This window comes from Hippocampus bargibanti, linkage group LG02, assembly GCF_051943395.1.
Source record: "Hippocampus bargibanti isolate YZ-2025 linkage group LG02, ASM5194339v1, whole genome shotgun sequence".
Lineage (NCBI taxonomy): Eukaryota > Metazoa > Chordata > Actinopteri > Syngnathiformes > Syngnathidae > Hippocampus > Hippocampus bargibanti.
This window is the reverse complement of record NC_142735.1, coordinates 24,639,557-24,653,293: the sequence shown is the minus strand read 5'-3', so window position 1 is coordinate 24,653,293 and position 13,737 is coordinate 24,639,557. Positions and strand designations below refer to the sequence as shown.

Genomic DNA, 13,737 nt, shown 5'->3' with positions numbered 1-13,737 from the left:
TATGCCCGTCAATCACCCTTGCAGGCCTCTGTGAAAGCTGCAGGGTAAAGCCCCTCCCTGCCGTCCAGTCTTCCCCTCCTCCATTCAGTGTCTACGTGCTCAGTCACTTGGATATACGCCCCCTTGGGGAAGGAGAGATCCTCTGCAGTCTGACCAGGGAAGTCAAACTGAGCCACTGCCCACTCCTCCACCTAAATGCATTTAAATATATTTTTGGTATAATGAATACGTCTTGGTGTGGGAATATATTCGATATCATGAATGTGCAAACCAAAATATTGGTACGAACACCAAATTCTATCCAGCATCATTTTACACTCACCTCCATTTCTTTTAAGGGTGCCTTTATCACTGAGGAAAAACATAACATTTTGAATTGTGGCGCACCATAAAAAAAGGAGAAAAAAAATAATAGTGTGCCTCACCAGGACTTTGAAGTGGGTGACCTTCAGTCACACGGGTGAAGCGAAGCGGGAAGAGCCCGACTCGCCCGTGAAGCTGTCCGCGCCCCCACTGTTGGTCCAGCATTTCCAGGAGGGTGATGATGTCCCCCTGGGAAAAGGTGAGTTCGTCGTCCAGAGCACCCACAAAGTCGAACAAAGCAACGTAATAGGGGGAACTGTGCAGACAGACACGACACGGAAGCTAGTTAAGAATTAAAATGGAGTCTTTGCTAAAAAAAAAACAAAAACCAACAAACAAACAAACGGATCCATAAATAAATATTTCAAAACAAACAAGATGGCATTTGGTGTGTCAGACCTGATAGGAGGCGGCTGAGGATGTTGCTGCACAGAACACAACAAAAAAAAAAAACAAGTGTTAAGTGAGTAATTGAGCACCCTTTCCCCCCCACAAAAAAAATGATCCGACTTTTCAGTGTTTTACGCCACACAATTTATAAAATTTCAGACACATGAAAATTTCTGTTTCTGTAAAAAAAAGGACTCACATTGAAGTCCCTATTTAAGTTGTGTACCATCAATCATGTTATATTTCATAACACTCATTACTAATAGCCCGCAGGCGACCTTTTGCAGTACATGTTATGCATTAAGCAAAATCTAGCCCACCATATCCGTTTATGTGGCCCGTAAAAGCAAATAAAATCCTCTTTCACAATGCTGCATTGCTATGACAATTGTCACCCTATTGTTGTGTCATGAAACTAAACTCATACCTGCCATAAAGGCTGAAGAGCAGATTGTTGCGCTGGTGGCAGGACGTCCAAGTCCACGAGACATGGCGACGTGCGACAAAGTGGCGTGACGACGGTGGGCGGAGACGGCGGCTCATCCAGGACAATGAGGTCTTCCTGTTTCTAGGATGCGATAGTTGGATAGTGACGTCTTTAAGACTCAAATGTGTGACTTTTGTGTTAGTACCGTGCAGACGGGATAGAGCGGATGTCCGGGCTTGGGGCGAGGAGGCAGAGGGGGCCCCTTCTTGGACACTCTGTGATTGGGCGCAGTGAAGGAAGACGGCGGCTGAGGCTGGCTCGCCGCCGACGGGATGACGGCGGGTGGAGGTGGACGGGCAGGGCCAGATTTGATTGATGAGGGTCTGGGGGGGAGGGGCTTCACACACAAAGGCCTGAAGAGACAAAAAGTTGTGTTCAGTGAGGATTGGCGAGGTGACCACTAGCTTGTAGAGAAAGGTGCATCAATGAACTCTTTCAATGACAGCAATTATGAAAAATACATAAAAATTAAAATGGGCCATTTGAGTGACAACCAATTTCGAGCATTCTGCCGAATATTCAAAGGGTCAGAGAATATTGTATTTTATGATGTAAACAGAGAACCAACCAAATGATGGATTTATATTTTCATCACACAAAAAAGTTTCAAACTTATTCCAATTAATTTTAGGAATCAGCAGTAGATCATGGTTTCTTTCACCAAAATCACCTAGGTAGGAAAAAAAACATTTTTTTGGTACAAAGATACTTTATGCTAATAAGTTTGCTTTAAATATATACAGCAAAAATAGACTTAATGGCAACATAATCCATATCCAAATATCACAAGTGGAACAATTTTATATTTGACAAATGTTACAGACTACAGTATTTAGTAGTAGTAGTAGTAGTTGTGTTTAGCTGTATGTGTGTGTGTGTGTGTGTGTGTGTGTGTGTGTGTGTGTGTGTGTGTGTGTGTGTGTGTGTGTGTGTGTGTGTGTGTGTGTGTGTGTGTCATACCGTGCAAGTGTGTAGCTATATCCATCACATCATCACCTCTATTTAGAAATTGAAATAATCTCAATCATTTTTTCTCCCCCACACACTATGGTAGATTTAATGTGACAAAGACAACATTTGAAAAGATCCAACGTGTTCACAAACAGGAAGCATTGTTTTTGATGCAGGTGATTTCATTCAAAACGAACCCTATGATGCCACCTGCTGGCAAGAGTTCGTATTTTGTTTTCCCAACAGAGTAATGAAGCCAAAGTTGGCCATTTTCACCCTCCAACCGCGTCCATTGAAAAAACAACAACAGATGGTATCAATGGTGCTACTCGTGAAAATCCCAGATGACATCACTTACCAATTTACCAATTCCTCCCTCTCATAAGAAAGCATTCTCTGTTTCTCATAAGAAAACATTCTCTGTTGCTCTCCATAAAAGGAGACAGATTATCTTTGTTTGTTTTACTTTTATCTCATTCACTGCCAGACGGTGTGCAAAAATGTGTCCACTCCAGCGCTTTTGTTATTTTCACTCAAATATCAGGACCCACAGAATATTGAGTTTTAGGACTACGTAAATATTCAATACAGCGCAAGAAACCTTAGACCTTCTTCTTTCATCAGAAAAAAAAGGGTTAATACCTATGTTTTATCGGTCTGGAGTAATCTGAGCTTGAAATGGGGGCGGCTGTACAAAAGGCAAATGTTGCCCCCTCGTGGGAGGGAAAAACATTGCCAGAGTGCTGACCAGACCTTAATCCGCGCCCCCCGAAAGCAAAACCAAAGCCCAATCAATACGGGAATGGCGCTCCACGTCATAATTTCAATTCCCAAATAAATTTGGGAATGGCAGTGAATGAGTTAAATACAACATTTGCAAATATCTTGCTTTTACTTTTTAATACAATGATCCACGTTTGCCAATTTGGAATCACGAACCACCATCATTTCTTATTTGTCAAGTTTTCGATTTAAAACAAACTGTGTCTTCATGAAGGGAGATTGATAAACTTTATATTTCTCTAAAAAAAAAAAAAAAAAAAAAAAAGGATTAACCGTGTAACTGGCGGGTATATTGTCATTGGTTGCCATGACAACAAAAATAGATTATTTTTTTTTTGGGGGGGGGCGTGTTGTTCTGTAAAAGTGTTTCACGTTTCTATGCGAACCTTTATGTGTGTTTTTCTTCGATACTTTATGTTTTGTCATTATTACTTCCGCGTCATGTGTTTCGATAAAGGCGAGTAAGGCGAGACAGACAGAACGAGACTGATGCTAGAGCGAGACAGAAGCATAGCAACTGCTAGATAGAGAACGACAGTCTAAAGTCTACGTCAACATTTATCTACTTTCGGTTAGTAAGGTGCACACGGTACGTTATTAATTTCCTTATTGACTGAATGTTTTGTCGAACTTATTGTAATGTTGTCCTTCCAATGTCCTTTATAGTTTTCACGGTGTTCCAAGTGTTTCACAATAAACGTTTGTGACATCAGTACGAAGCGTCATCCTTGACCGGGATAGATACAAAGTATTATTAAAACAATCATTACCTTTCACGGCTGTTTTATTTGGAGGGGTGCTGAAAAGCATTCAAATTACACGCCAACGGTTGATATTTTGCAAACTATGTCGACCATTATTTGAATAGACTGAGGAAAATCTGAAAAATATCACGTATCATTACAATAATTTATAGCTATTTGAACTACTTTATTACATGGACCTTGAGATTTTTGAAAGGCGCTTATAAATGAAATGTATTATTATTATTATAAGACTGAAGAGAAGCAGTGAGAAAAAAGCCGCATGCGTGAGGTCATCATTACCTTGGGGGAAGCGGGGGCTCAGAGATACTTTCAGCCTTTTTGAGGACTGGAGATGACGGTTTCACGGAGACGGGGGCAGGGCTGCTCAAGGGAGCCTTGCAGGGGACCGGATTCGGTTCCAGGGAGGAACCTGGAAACATCACAAGCATCTGCTTTGAAATGGAAATGGATTTGGGTTTGAGGACTTTTTGGATGGCAAGCATGCGGCATAACAGGTTTGTTTTGCAAATCATGTCCTTAAAAACCTCGTTTAGGTCACCTGACTGAGTGACTGAGTCGTCAAAAGGCAACCCGACAAGTTGGCAAAATGAGGAAAGAAAAGAAGACTTTGGAACGCTTGGGGTTGTGTGCATTAAAGTGCTATAAGTAAAAAAATAATTATTTTATTTGACAAATTAACAATTTTTCATTCATTAGTTTTTCTTTCCATTCTGATTTCTTTGTTCACATTACTTTATTTTTCTTAAATATTTGGAGTGACTGTTGAGTGCTAAAAAAAAGACCTAAAATTCAAGCGAGCATTGTTCTGTACCAATAAACAGATAAATGCTAAAATTAAATCATAATTGATGACAGCAAATAATATTTTTAAAGTTTTAATTAGATTTTTTTTACTGCATGTTAGTTTTGATTCGGCTTCATGAACACCATTTTTCCTTCCTCTCTCCAATTGTATTAGTTTACTCTAATAAGCTGAGCCCACACAGAGAAGCTTCTTCTTCTGCGCGCACAATCGGCCAATGTTGCGACTGAATCGGACAACCACAACACCCGCGCAGTCGCCGCGCATCGTTTGCATTCGGGCTCAAAAGCCGCGTTGTGCAGCGGCGCACGGCTTACATTTACCCACAATGCAACTGCGGGGGTCGGGTAGTTGAGCTGAATTGCTAAGACTCACTGTTGATTTTATTGAAACTCGAAGGCCTGGAAAGCAACAGGTTTTCCTCGTCTGGTGTCATTTCCGGTGACGCGTTTTTCCTTTTCTACCAGTGGGTGTGGTCGCCTGACGCGGCCGACAACAAATGTATTCAGAGACAAAACAACAAAACAGTTTAAATGCGACCTAGTTTCTCACCCACTCATTCCAATATTGTTACTCATCAATTTGTTGGGTACACCGTGGATTGAAAAAGTCTACACACCCCTCTTCAAGGCCTGGAATTTTAGGATATCATTTAAAATAAACAAACATCAAAATAAATAAATCACTGATCCATAACCTGTAATATTTAATTGTTAAATAAATAAATATATAAATAAATAAATAATTATTGGGGAGGAATAAAAAAGACCAAAATAAATAAATCACTGATGTCTAACCGGCAATACAGTACTCAATGGAAAAAAAAAAAATCAAGGGAGGAAAACCAAAATAAATCATTGATCTACAACGTGTAATATTCAATTGTTAAAAAAAAAAAAATCGGATAAAAATAATGAAACAAAAATAAAAACTCTTCAAGGTAGGAAGTACAAAAAAAGACCAAAATAAAAAAAAACTGACTGATCTATAAACAGTAATATTCAACTCTTAAAAAAATACAATAAAAAAGCAAACAAAATCAAGCAAGTAAAAAAAAATACCCAAATAAATAAATCAGTGTGCTTTATAATGTGTAACATTCAATTGTAAAAAATAAAATGAAATAAAAACTCCTGAGGGTAGGAAGTAAAACAAGACAAAAATAAATACATCCATGTGATCAAACCTGTAATATTCAATTGTAAATAAAATGAAAAGAAAACATTTTGAGGAAGTAAAAAAAAAGACCATAGTAAATAAACGTGTAATATTCAATTGTAAAAAAATAACAATGAAACAAAAATAAAAACTCGGCACGATAGGAAGTAAGAAAAAAACACCAAAATCAATAAATCATTGATCTATAATGTGTACATTTTAATTAAAAAAAATATCTAAATAATAAAATGAAATAAACACTCTTCAAGGAAGGAAGTAAAAAAATACCAAAATAAGTAAATCACTGATCTATAACTTGGAATATTCAACTGTAAAAAAAAAAACTACTCAAGGAAGGAAATAAAAATCAACTGCGGTATAGAACTTGGCACAAGCGTGCACGTCCTCATAATTGAACCGAGTACAGAATTAGCCAATTGCATCCAAAGTTGTTTGAAGCGCCTCCGCTTCACCTGTACTCAGGTTTCGCTGTCCTCGTCAGCTTTACGTGACGATTTTGTGCCGAGTCATAACTCCCTCTGGCTTGACTAAAACGCCAATTTGTAACGAAAGGAAAGTGAACCCGAAGCACGATGCTGCCACCCACATGATTGACGGGCGGCTATGTTCTCCCGGCGGTGAGATATGCGACAACCATGATGTCATTTTGGAATTATTGCAACCTTTAATTAGAATATCAAATATTTTTCCATGCGCTTTGGAGATTTCGTCACGGGCTGACGAAAACAATGAGTTGTCCTGCCTGAAAGACGAACGACAAGACTCACCTGTTAGATTTGAAGTATCCTGATTTTGCATTTGTGTCCCCCCGCTGCGCTCAGTGAGAAGCCTGGGCGGGCGTGTCGGGGCCACGTGTGCGGCCCCCACGTTGGTCCGTGGGGCAATCGGTGGTCTGAATGGAGATTTGGTTGTGGATAGGGTCTCGGTGGGGGAGAGGGAGGGGGAGGATTTCACTGGCGGGACCCTGGGGGCTGGGACGGGAGCGGCGCAGGTGGGGGTGGGGGAGGCGTTCCTTAGAGGGGGGTCTGTGATTGGCAGCCGTTTGGGGTTCAGGATATTAGGGGGCGACTCAGGGGAGTCCACGGTAGTTGCTTTGGGGAGGGTTTTGGGTTTAGGAGCAATGGCGGGGGGAAGCACTTTGGCAGGTTGCCCTCGGACACGGGGGCGTGGGCGTGGTTGGGGGTTCTTGGCGCCCTCCTCCTCGTGGCCGCCTGAGTTAGCGCGGCTCACATCAGGTGAAACCTGCTGTTCCTCAAAGGTCTGGATCCTCGCCTTCAGGGCTGCCATGTCGTCGTAGTCGTCGTCTTCCTCCTCCTCGGATTGGCTGACACTGTCGTCCCCTCGCTGCTCCGGGAGACCCCAATCGTCGGAGCTGAAGGCGTCCAAGAGCTCTTTAAGGTATTTACCTTGACTCGCGTCCACTTTTCCAACGTCACTGCGAGCGCGGGCGGCGAGCGTGGCCAAACCGTCCTCCCGCAGTTTCACCAAAGTCTGAATTTTGACCTCGTCGCTGACCGGTATCACGTTTGGCCTGGATCGGGGCCTGGGGCGTTCCCCTTTGTTGGGAATGGGCGTGGCAGTGGAGCGCTGCGCCGACTGGTCGTTTAGCGAAAGCGGGGTCAACGGGGAGACAATTTCGGCATCGGGTTGAGACAGAATGACGGTGGCAGGCGGACGCGGCAGGTTCACTTGTTTCGCTAAACGCCAAAATATGAAAAAGAGTATTTTAAACAGTTAGCATAAGTGTCTTTTCAGTTTGATATTCACAAATAGTTTTGGTATTAAAAGTTGGTCCCCGTTTACATCTTCATATCTCACCTGTAGCGCCAGTGTCTGTCTGAGTGGCAATGGTCGTCCAAAAAGCTGGATGAGACGACGACAACGAAGATGGGGGCGATGAAGACGGACACGCACTCAGCTCTTGCGTCTTCTCCCTTAAGACCTCATCATAGGAGGGAGGAGGCTGCGAGCGAGAAAGAAAATCAAAGTTTCACGTAGGTGCCGCCCGGAATCTCGTAAATGCCGCTACCTGGATGGACGGCGGGATGGTGGGTCCCCAGATTTGGGTGGGCGGAGGAGGAGGGGGCGGGAACGCGCCTCCCGCTAACCAGGAAGAGGGTGGGAGCGGTTCGGCTGACAGGATGGTGATCTCTGGCCGCCTGGCGACGGGAATCCTGAACAGGAAGTCAACGGGAGGAATAAAAATCATGTGGGGTTAGCGGTAAAGACGATAAATGTTACCTGGCGTCTGCGTCTCTGTTTCTCTCTCGCTGAGGGTCGGGGATACTTGACCTGCTGGTGGCTGAAGTGGAGGGGAGAAAAAGGATTTGGATAATTGTCAGAGATATGACAGTAACTTATTATTCTCCATCAAAAATCAAATAACATTTGCTACTTCGCGGTTCGTTTATAGTGGCCATTAATGCATTTCCGATTTTTTTCCGGACCTAAAAAAAAAGGCCTGATGGAGAATAAGAAGTTATCATGTTTACATGTGCCGTGCTTTGCTGGCCAGCTAAACAATAGACCCATAGTCAAGGCGCAGATGGTCACAGTACATCTGAGTGAAACAGACACAGCAAGGTAAACGTCAGCTTCATCTAGGAGATCTGCCATTGACTTGGGATACTCCTTTAATCACCAAAGTTATTTACGGCTAGAACATCCTGCACAAGCGCCAGATTACAAACTTCTCAGTTCATGGGAAACACAATGTTTTATTGCTTACAGCTGTGGTGCCCAGAACGTCCAGAGGTGTAGTATTCTAATCAAGAAAACTATGTTTTACTAATTTATCACTTTAATTGACATATACTCTCAATAAATAGCTTGGCAGTGGGGCGCAGAATTCAGACGTATGTCATTGATGACTGCGTTTCCTGCCGGCAGTAGGGACAATATTTCTGGTTCCGAGTCCTTTCGACGGTGTCTGACTGTCATATACAGTGAGACCTCAGCTTACGAACATCTTATCTTACGAACTTTTCATCTTACGAACATCAGATTTATGAAAATTAAACCTTGAAATACACACTATTTTCATGATACACACCCACCACAGTGGAGTAATCTTCGGTGGAAAAACACCAAAGCACACGACCTTCGGATCTGGCAGAGTGATCTTCGACGGAAGCACACGACCGAACAGCGCTCCAGCCGGCGCTACTTTCCACACCCCCTCTCATTGAATGCACACGTCGATCGCCTCCTTGGAGCTTTTTGCTGATAATTTTACTATTATGGGACCAAAAAAACCCCACCACAGGCTCGTCTTCAGCCCAAGAAGCCACAAAATAAAATCACCGTCGCTGAGAATAAGGAGATAATTGAAAAACACGAACAAGGTGTGCGTTTGTGTGATTTAATGGCCGAGCATGGCCATGCTAAGTCAACCATTGCTACCATTTTCCGGAACAAAGAAGCCATCAAAGGTGCGTCTGTTGCAAAAGGTGTTTCCGTGCTCTCAAAGCGACGGTCTCGGGAAATCGAAGAAGTTGAAAAACTTCTGTTAATTTGGATTAATGAAAAGCAGCTATCCGGCGACAGCGCGAGTAAAGCTATATTATGTGAGAAAGCACGGCTAATTCACGCCGATATCGCCATGCGCCAACCTGGAAGTTCTGCGCTTATTGAGGATTTTAAAGCCAGCAACGGATGGTTCGAGAACATCTGAGGGCGACAAGGAGGAGATGGCTGCAACATCAAGTGAGCTCATAAAGGCAATGTTGGCAAAGTGGAATGATGTCCAGGCTTTTACCGAACAGTTCCATCCAGAAAACACTGTGGCTATGACAATCATCAACATGATGAACGATAATGTGATGCTTCAGCTTCGTAAGACCTTACAAATCAGAAAGCAACAGGTGTCAATTAAGAGGTTTTTAATCAGCAAAAATGACGAGGAGTCTCCAAAGAAGCAAAGAAGAGAAGCCACACCAGAGGTTAAGTTACCAACAGTCCTTATGGAAGGTGACTCTCCTTCCATAAGCCATCAATGACCATCAAAAAGGTAAATATAACTTTATTTGCAGTTTATTTCTTTAATTGCAGTCCTCATGTAATGTGCCTCTCTTTCCAAACAGCAATTCCCTCTGACCTTCAACCTCCAACTCCATTCCATCAAGCCATAATGACCATCATAAAGGTAAATAAACCGACTTTATTTTATAGCACAGGTTATTTCTTTAATTACAGTCCTTATGGAATGTGACTCTTTCCAAACAGCAATTCCCTTTGACCTCGGACCTCCAACGCCATTCCATCAAGCCATCAATGACCATCACAAATGTAAATAAAGTGACTTTATTATACAGTGCAGTGTATTTGTTTAATTACAATACAGTAGCACATTTATTATACATAGAATAAGGTATGTTGTGTGTAGTTTTAAGACTTATTGAGTTGAAAAGTATATTTTATGGAAACCCGGGAACGGATTATTCCCATTTTAATGGTTTTCTATGGGAATTTTTTTTGTGATACACACTTTTTGGCTTACACACTCTGTATGGGAACCAATTAAGTTCGTGAGCTGAGGTCTCACTGTATCTTTTTAATATATTCATCCATTTTGAGGCATGACTGTGCTGTAAATATACAAAAACGAACATTAGTTGAGTAACCCAAAACATTAGTTTCATTTGGCCACACCTGACAGTGAGTCGACGATTAATGTCAACAAAAATGTCATCACTTTGCTTGCTGTACATTCATCGTCTTGACGTTGTTTTCATTCATGTGAGGCTGTGCTGTCAATTTGAGTTTTTCTATTTTCATTTGTTTTCGTGCTGACTTGGGCCAAAGCTGATTGGCCGAGAGAATACACGAGTGGACAACATTCAACCAACCTGATTGCTTATCCCGTGTCCTATTCTCACATCGTGTTAGTTCAGGTTACGTACTGTACGTATTCTTGTCTTTTTATTCATACTTAATAAGCCCCCCCCTGACAATGTCTCGTAAACACCCGTAACTTCAAAATCATCCAGCAAACCCAAAAAGAAGAAGAAAATGAGGACAGTGAGTGAAAAAGTAATATGCCTTGACAAACTGAGGGAAGGCGAAAGCTATGCCACTGTTGCATGCCATTACAACATGAATTAGTCTATGGTGTAACTGTAAATATTATACTGAATATACTGTATGTTGATAGAGCCATGTTTAGTGCATTAGAGTTTTGTACTGTACTACAAACATTTACTGCGCTTCTTTATGTATATCGTCTACTATGTTCCACTAAATTTGGCCTTATAAATATTTTTTTCTACTCATACACATGTAAATTTACCAATTCATGTCGGGTTCACTACATCGCTGTTTTTCATCTATCGCGGGTGGTCCCGGTCCGTGTTAACCGCGATAAACGAGGGATTACTGGACTTACATTTTTTGATGGCTGCTCTGAGGGACCAAAGTGGACCTTGGCTGCGCAGAGCAAGATGGAAAAATACAAGTTAGCTCAACGGTTAAACGGATCTCAAGATGCTTTAGCATGTTGGAATGTAGCCTGCGCGAGGGTTTCTTTGTTGCAAGGAAGATTAAGATAGGACACAGAGTCCACACAAGCAGACAGACCAAAACCACTTTGAGGATTGTCCTATAAACACACGCTGACACAGCCCCCGGGTGGTTGCCATGTCAACGGGCCAACAACCTAAATACTTTCAAGAGTGTGTCAGAGGAAGTGTAAAGGGGGAGAGTGGGGGATGCCGACACAGCAGAAAGACGATGGACTTTAAGCAGAAAAGGTTAGAATGTCAAAAGAGCCGCTGAAGATATTGGGTTACGCAGACACATGGAACCACATAAAGAAAATTTGCAAGAAAAAAAAGGTGTTCAACCTGAGACGATTTTCGGGCTTCCTCCTGCCAGGACGCCCTGCGGGGGCACAGACAAACAAGCAAGAGGTTGTGGTGGGAAACTTCAATGTGTCATTGGCTCCCTATCATCCTCAGAAAATGCAACCCCACGAATCCTTTTTTTTTGTCGGCCAGTCTTCTGATAAGAACCGAGACGGATTATTTTCGATGCCTTTCTGTGGCTGTCCTCGCTGCCCTGAACTCCTGATTCTCCTGCCTCGCTCCTGTCCAGGATGTTACTGCGATTGGCTGCAGAAAACTTCTGCTTCAGTCATGTCACTACTCTTAACACTTCCAGATGTTTGCAGCCCCCGCCCCCAAACCAAACAGAGCAGTTGTTTCTCTTGTTGACAACTTTCACTGGAGAGTTCCCTTAGTAGCTCCGTTTTTATGTATAATTGTGACATGATCGTGAAGGTATAAGAGGAGGCTTAAGTCCTCGGGACCAAAATGCTAAGTCCACACCTCAATTGACAAAGAATTCTGAGGGGGAAACACCCGCTCGGACCAGAGGCCACTCATGTTTTAAGGATTAATCCGCTTAAATAAAAAATACAAATTCATAATTTTAGGGCCTCTAAAAATAATATTTGACTGATGGCAAGATATCTGGCAAAAGGCGAAATAAAGTGTACCTTGGTACAAATAAAAATGAAAGGAAGACGCAAAGAAACTTTGAAAAGTGTCAGGGAAGTTTTGTTTACTGGTGAAGTACTGTACTTGTGCACCACAAAAGTAAGAGTGGGGGAAATTGAGCTTATGACGAGCCAGTACAGTAATGTATTCAATCTTTTCAAAACATAACGAGAATAAGATGAGATGTTGGAGCCAAAACAGTGTTCCAGTAATTCAAGAATGGAGATGTTCAAAACAAAATATTACATACAAGGTTAAATGAGCAGATTAAAGTAGACAGGATTTCCCCCAAGGAAAATAAACATATTTCGAGAACAAACTTTTTGAAAGACAAAATTATCTTCAAACAGACATAATTTACGTATGATGACAATTATTACATTCCCTGCTCTACCTCCATTTTGGGGGATTTTTATTGTGATGATCAACACACATTTTCCAATAACACGGCAAGAAATACGATACCCAAGAGCCTAGTACCAACAAGACACGTGAGAGTTAAAAAAAAAACAATAAAAATATTCGACCATACCTATTCGCAATTTGATAAAGTGTTCATAGATTCAAGGTGTTATGCAGCAAAAAAGATATAAAAAAGAAAGAGGCTTTGAATGCAGCAAAAAAAAGATATAAAAAAGAAAGAGGCTTTAATTGCACATGTTATACAGTTCTCTTTGTCGGTACGAAAAAAGAAATAAAAGTTGTGGGTTCGGATGAATCGAATTGGGCGTTGGGGAATTTGATGACCGCTGTTTCGAGTTTACCACAAACTGCTTCCGGAAGATCATAACATTGCGACTTTCTCTTGGTGAAACACAACTTTATACTTAAATTGGGTAAATACACTTGTCAATCTAACCTTTTCGCCTCAAAAAGAAACGTTACTTTGTTATCGTAACGACTTGCAAACACCTTTTGTTCACTTTTATGAGTGTCATTGCAAACATTTGTCGCTGGATTCTCTACGTTTTATTTCGAACCCCACAAGTTAAATCCCTCGCATAACATTCTGGGTCAGGTAGCTATCGAGTGTGTGAACTGTCGTCATGTTGTTTTTACCTTCGGCGCCGTTGGACTGCCGTCGGACTACTTGTTCCCTGATGTCCCTCCTCATATTCTCCTCGTCTTCCTCGGGCCATGCCTCGGCCATGTCTGCCCGACTTTTGGCCTTCCTTTTTCCAGGTGCCTCGGCCGTGTTGTAGTCGTTCAACAAACCTCGCGAAGAGTTCTCGTGGGTGCCTATGTACGTAGTTCCATACGCCACGCCCCTTTATTCTACTTGCTTACAATCGATGCTTAGCAAGGAGACGCAAATTCGTAATTGCATTCGATGTGTGTGAAAGGCAAGGAAAAAGCAAGGAAGACGCAGGCAAATTGTGCAGCACGCGCCTGTTTAAATAAAAGGAACGTGGAACTCAAGAAAATGTTAAATTTTTATTTCTACAAATATTATAGCATCAGTTTGGAGATTGGTGAAAAGGTAAATCTCATAAAATTGGTTGCGAAATGAAGAAATTACGA

General features: G+C 41.9%; 1 protein-coding gene across 3 annotated transcripts in view; it reads right to left on the bottom strand.

The window, feature by feature from the left end:
- The window catches only part of LOC148902097 (uncharacterized), a 16,579-nt gene extending 2,842 nt beyond the window's left edge, over positions 1-13,737 (bottom strand). The window contains exons 1-14 of one of the 3 annotated variants that reach the window (XM_088990398.1): positions 13,276-13,737; positions 11,563-11,599; positions 11,106-11,146; positions 7,964-8,024; positions 7,752-7,896; positions 7,541-7,685; positions 6,490-7,419; positions 4,021-4,150; positions 1,386-1,593; positions 1,181-1,315; positions 763-788; positions 426-619; positions 323-351; positions 17-191 (exon numbers count right to left, since the gene is read on the bottom strand). In XM_088990398.1, the coding sequence (XP_088846524.1) occupies positions 17-191; positions 323-351; positions 426-619; positions 763-788; positions 1,181-1,315; positions 1,386-1,593; positions 4,021-4,150; positions 6,490-7,419; positions 7,541-7,685; positions 7,752-7,896; positions 7,964-8,024; positions 11,106-11,146; positions 11,563-11,599; positions 13,276-13,366 (2,347 nt within the window). In that variant the 5' untranslated portion in view covers positions 13,367-13,737. Of the gene's footprint in view, positions 1-16; positions 192-322; positions 352-425; positions 620-762; positions 789-1,180; positions 1,322-1,385; positions 1,594-4,020; positions 4,151-6,489; positions 7,420-7,540; positions 7,686-7,751; positions 7,897-7,963; positions 8,025-11,105; positions 11,147-11,562; positions 11,600-13,275 lie in introns of all 3 variants that reach the window. The other 2 variants (XM_088990396.1, XM_088990399.1) reach the window with 2 other exon arrangements.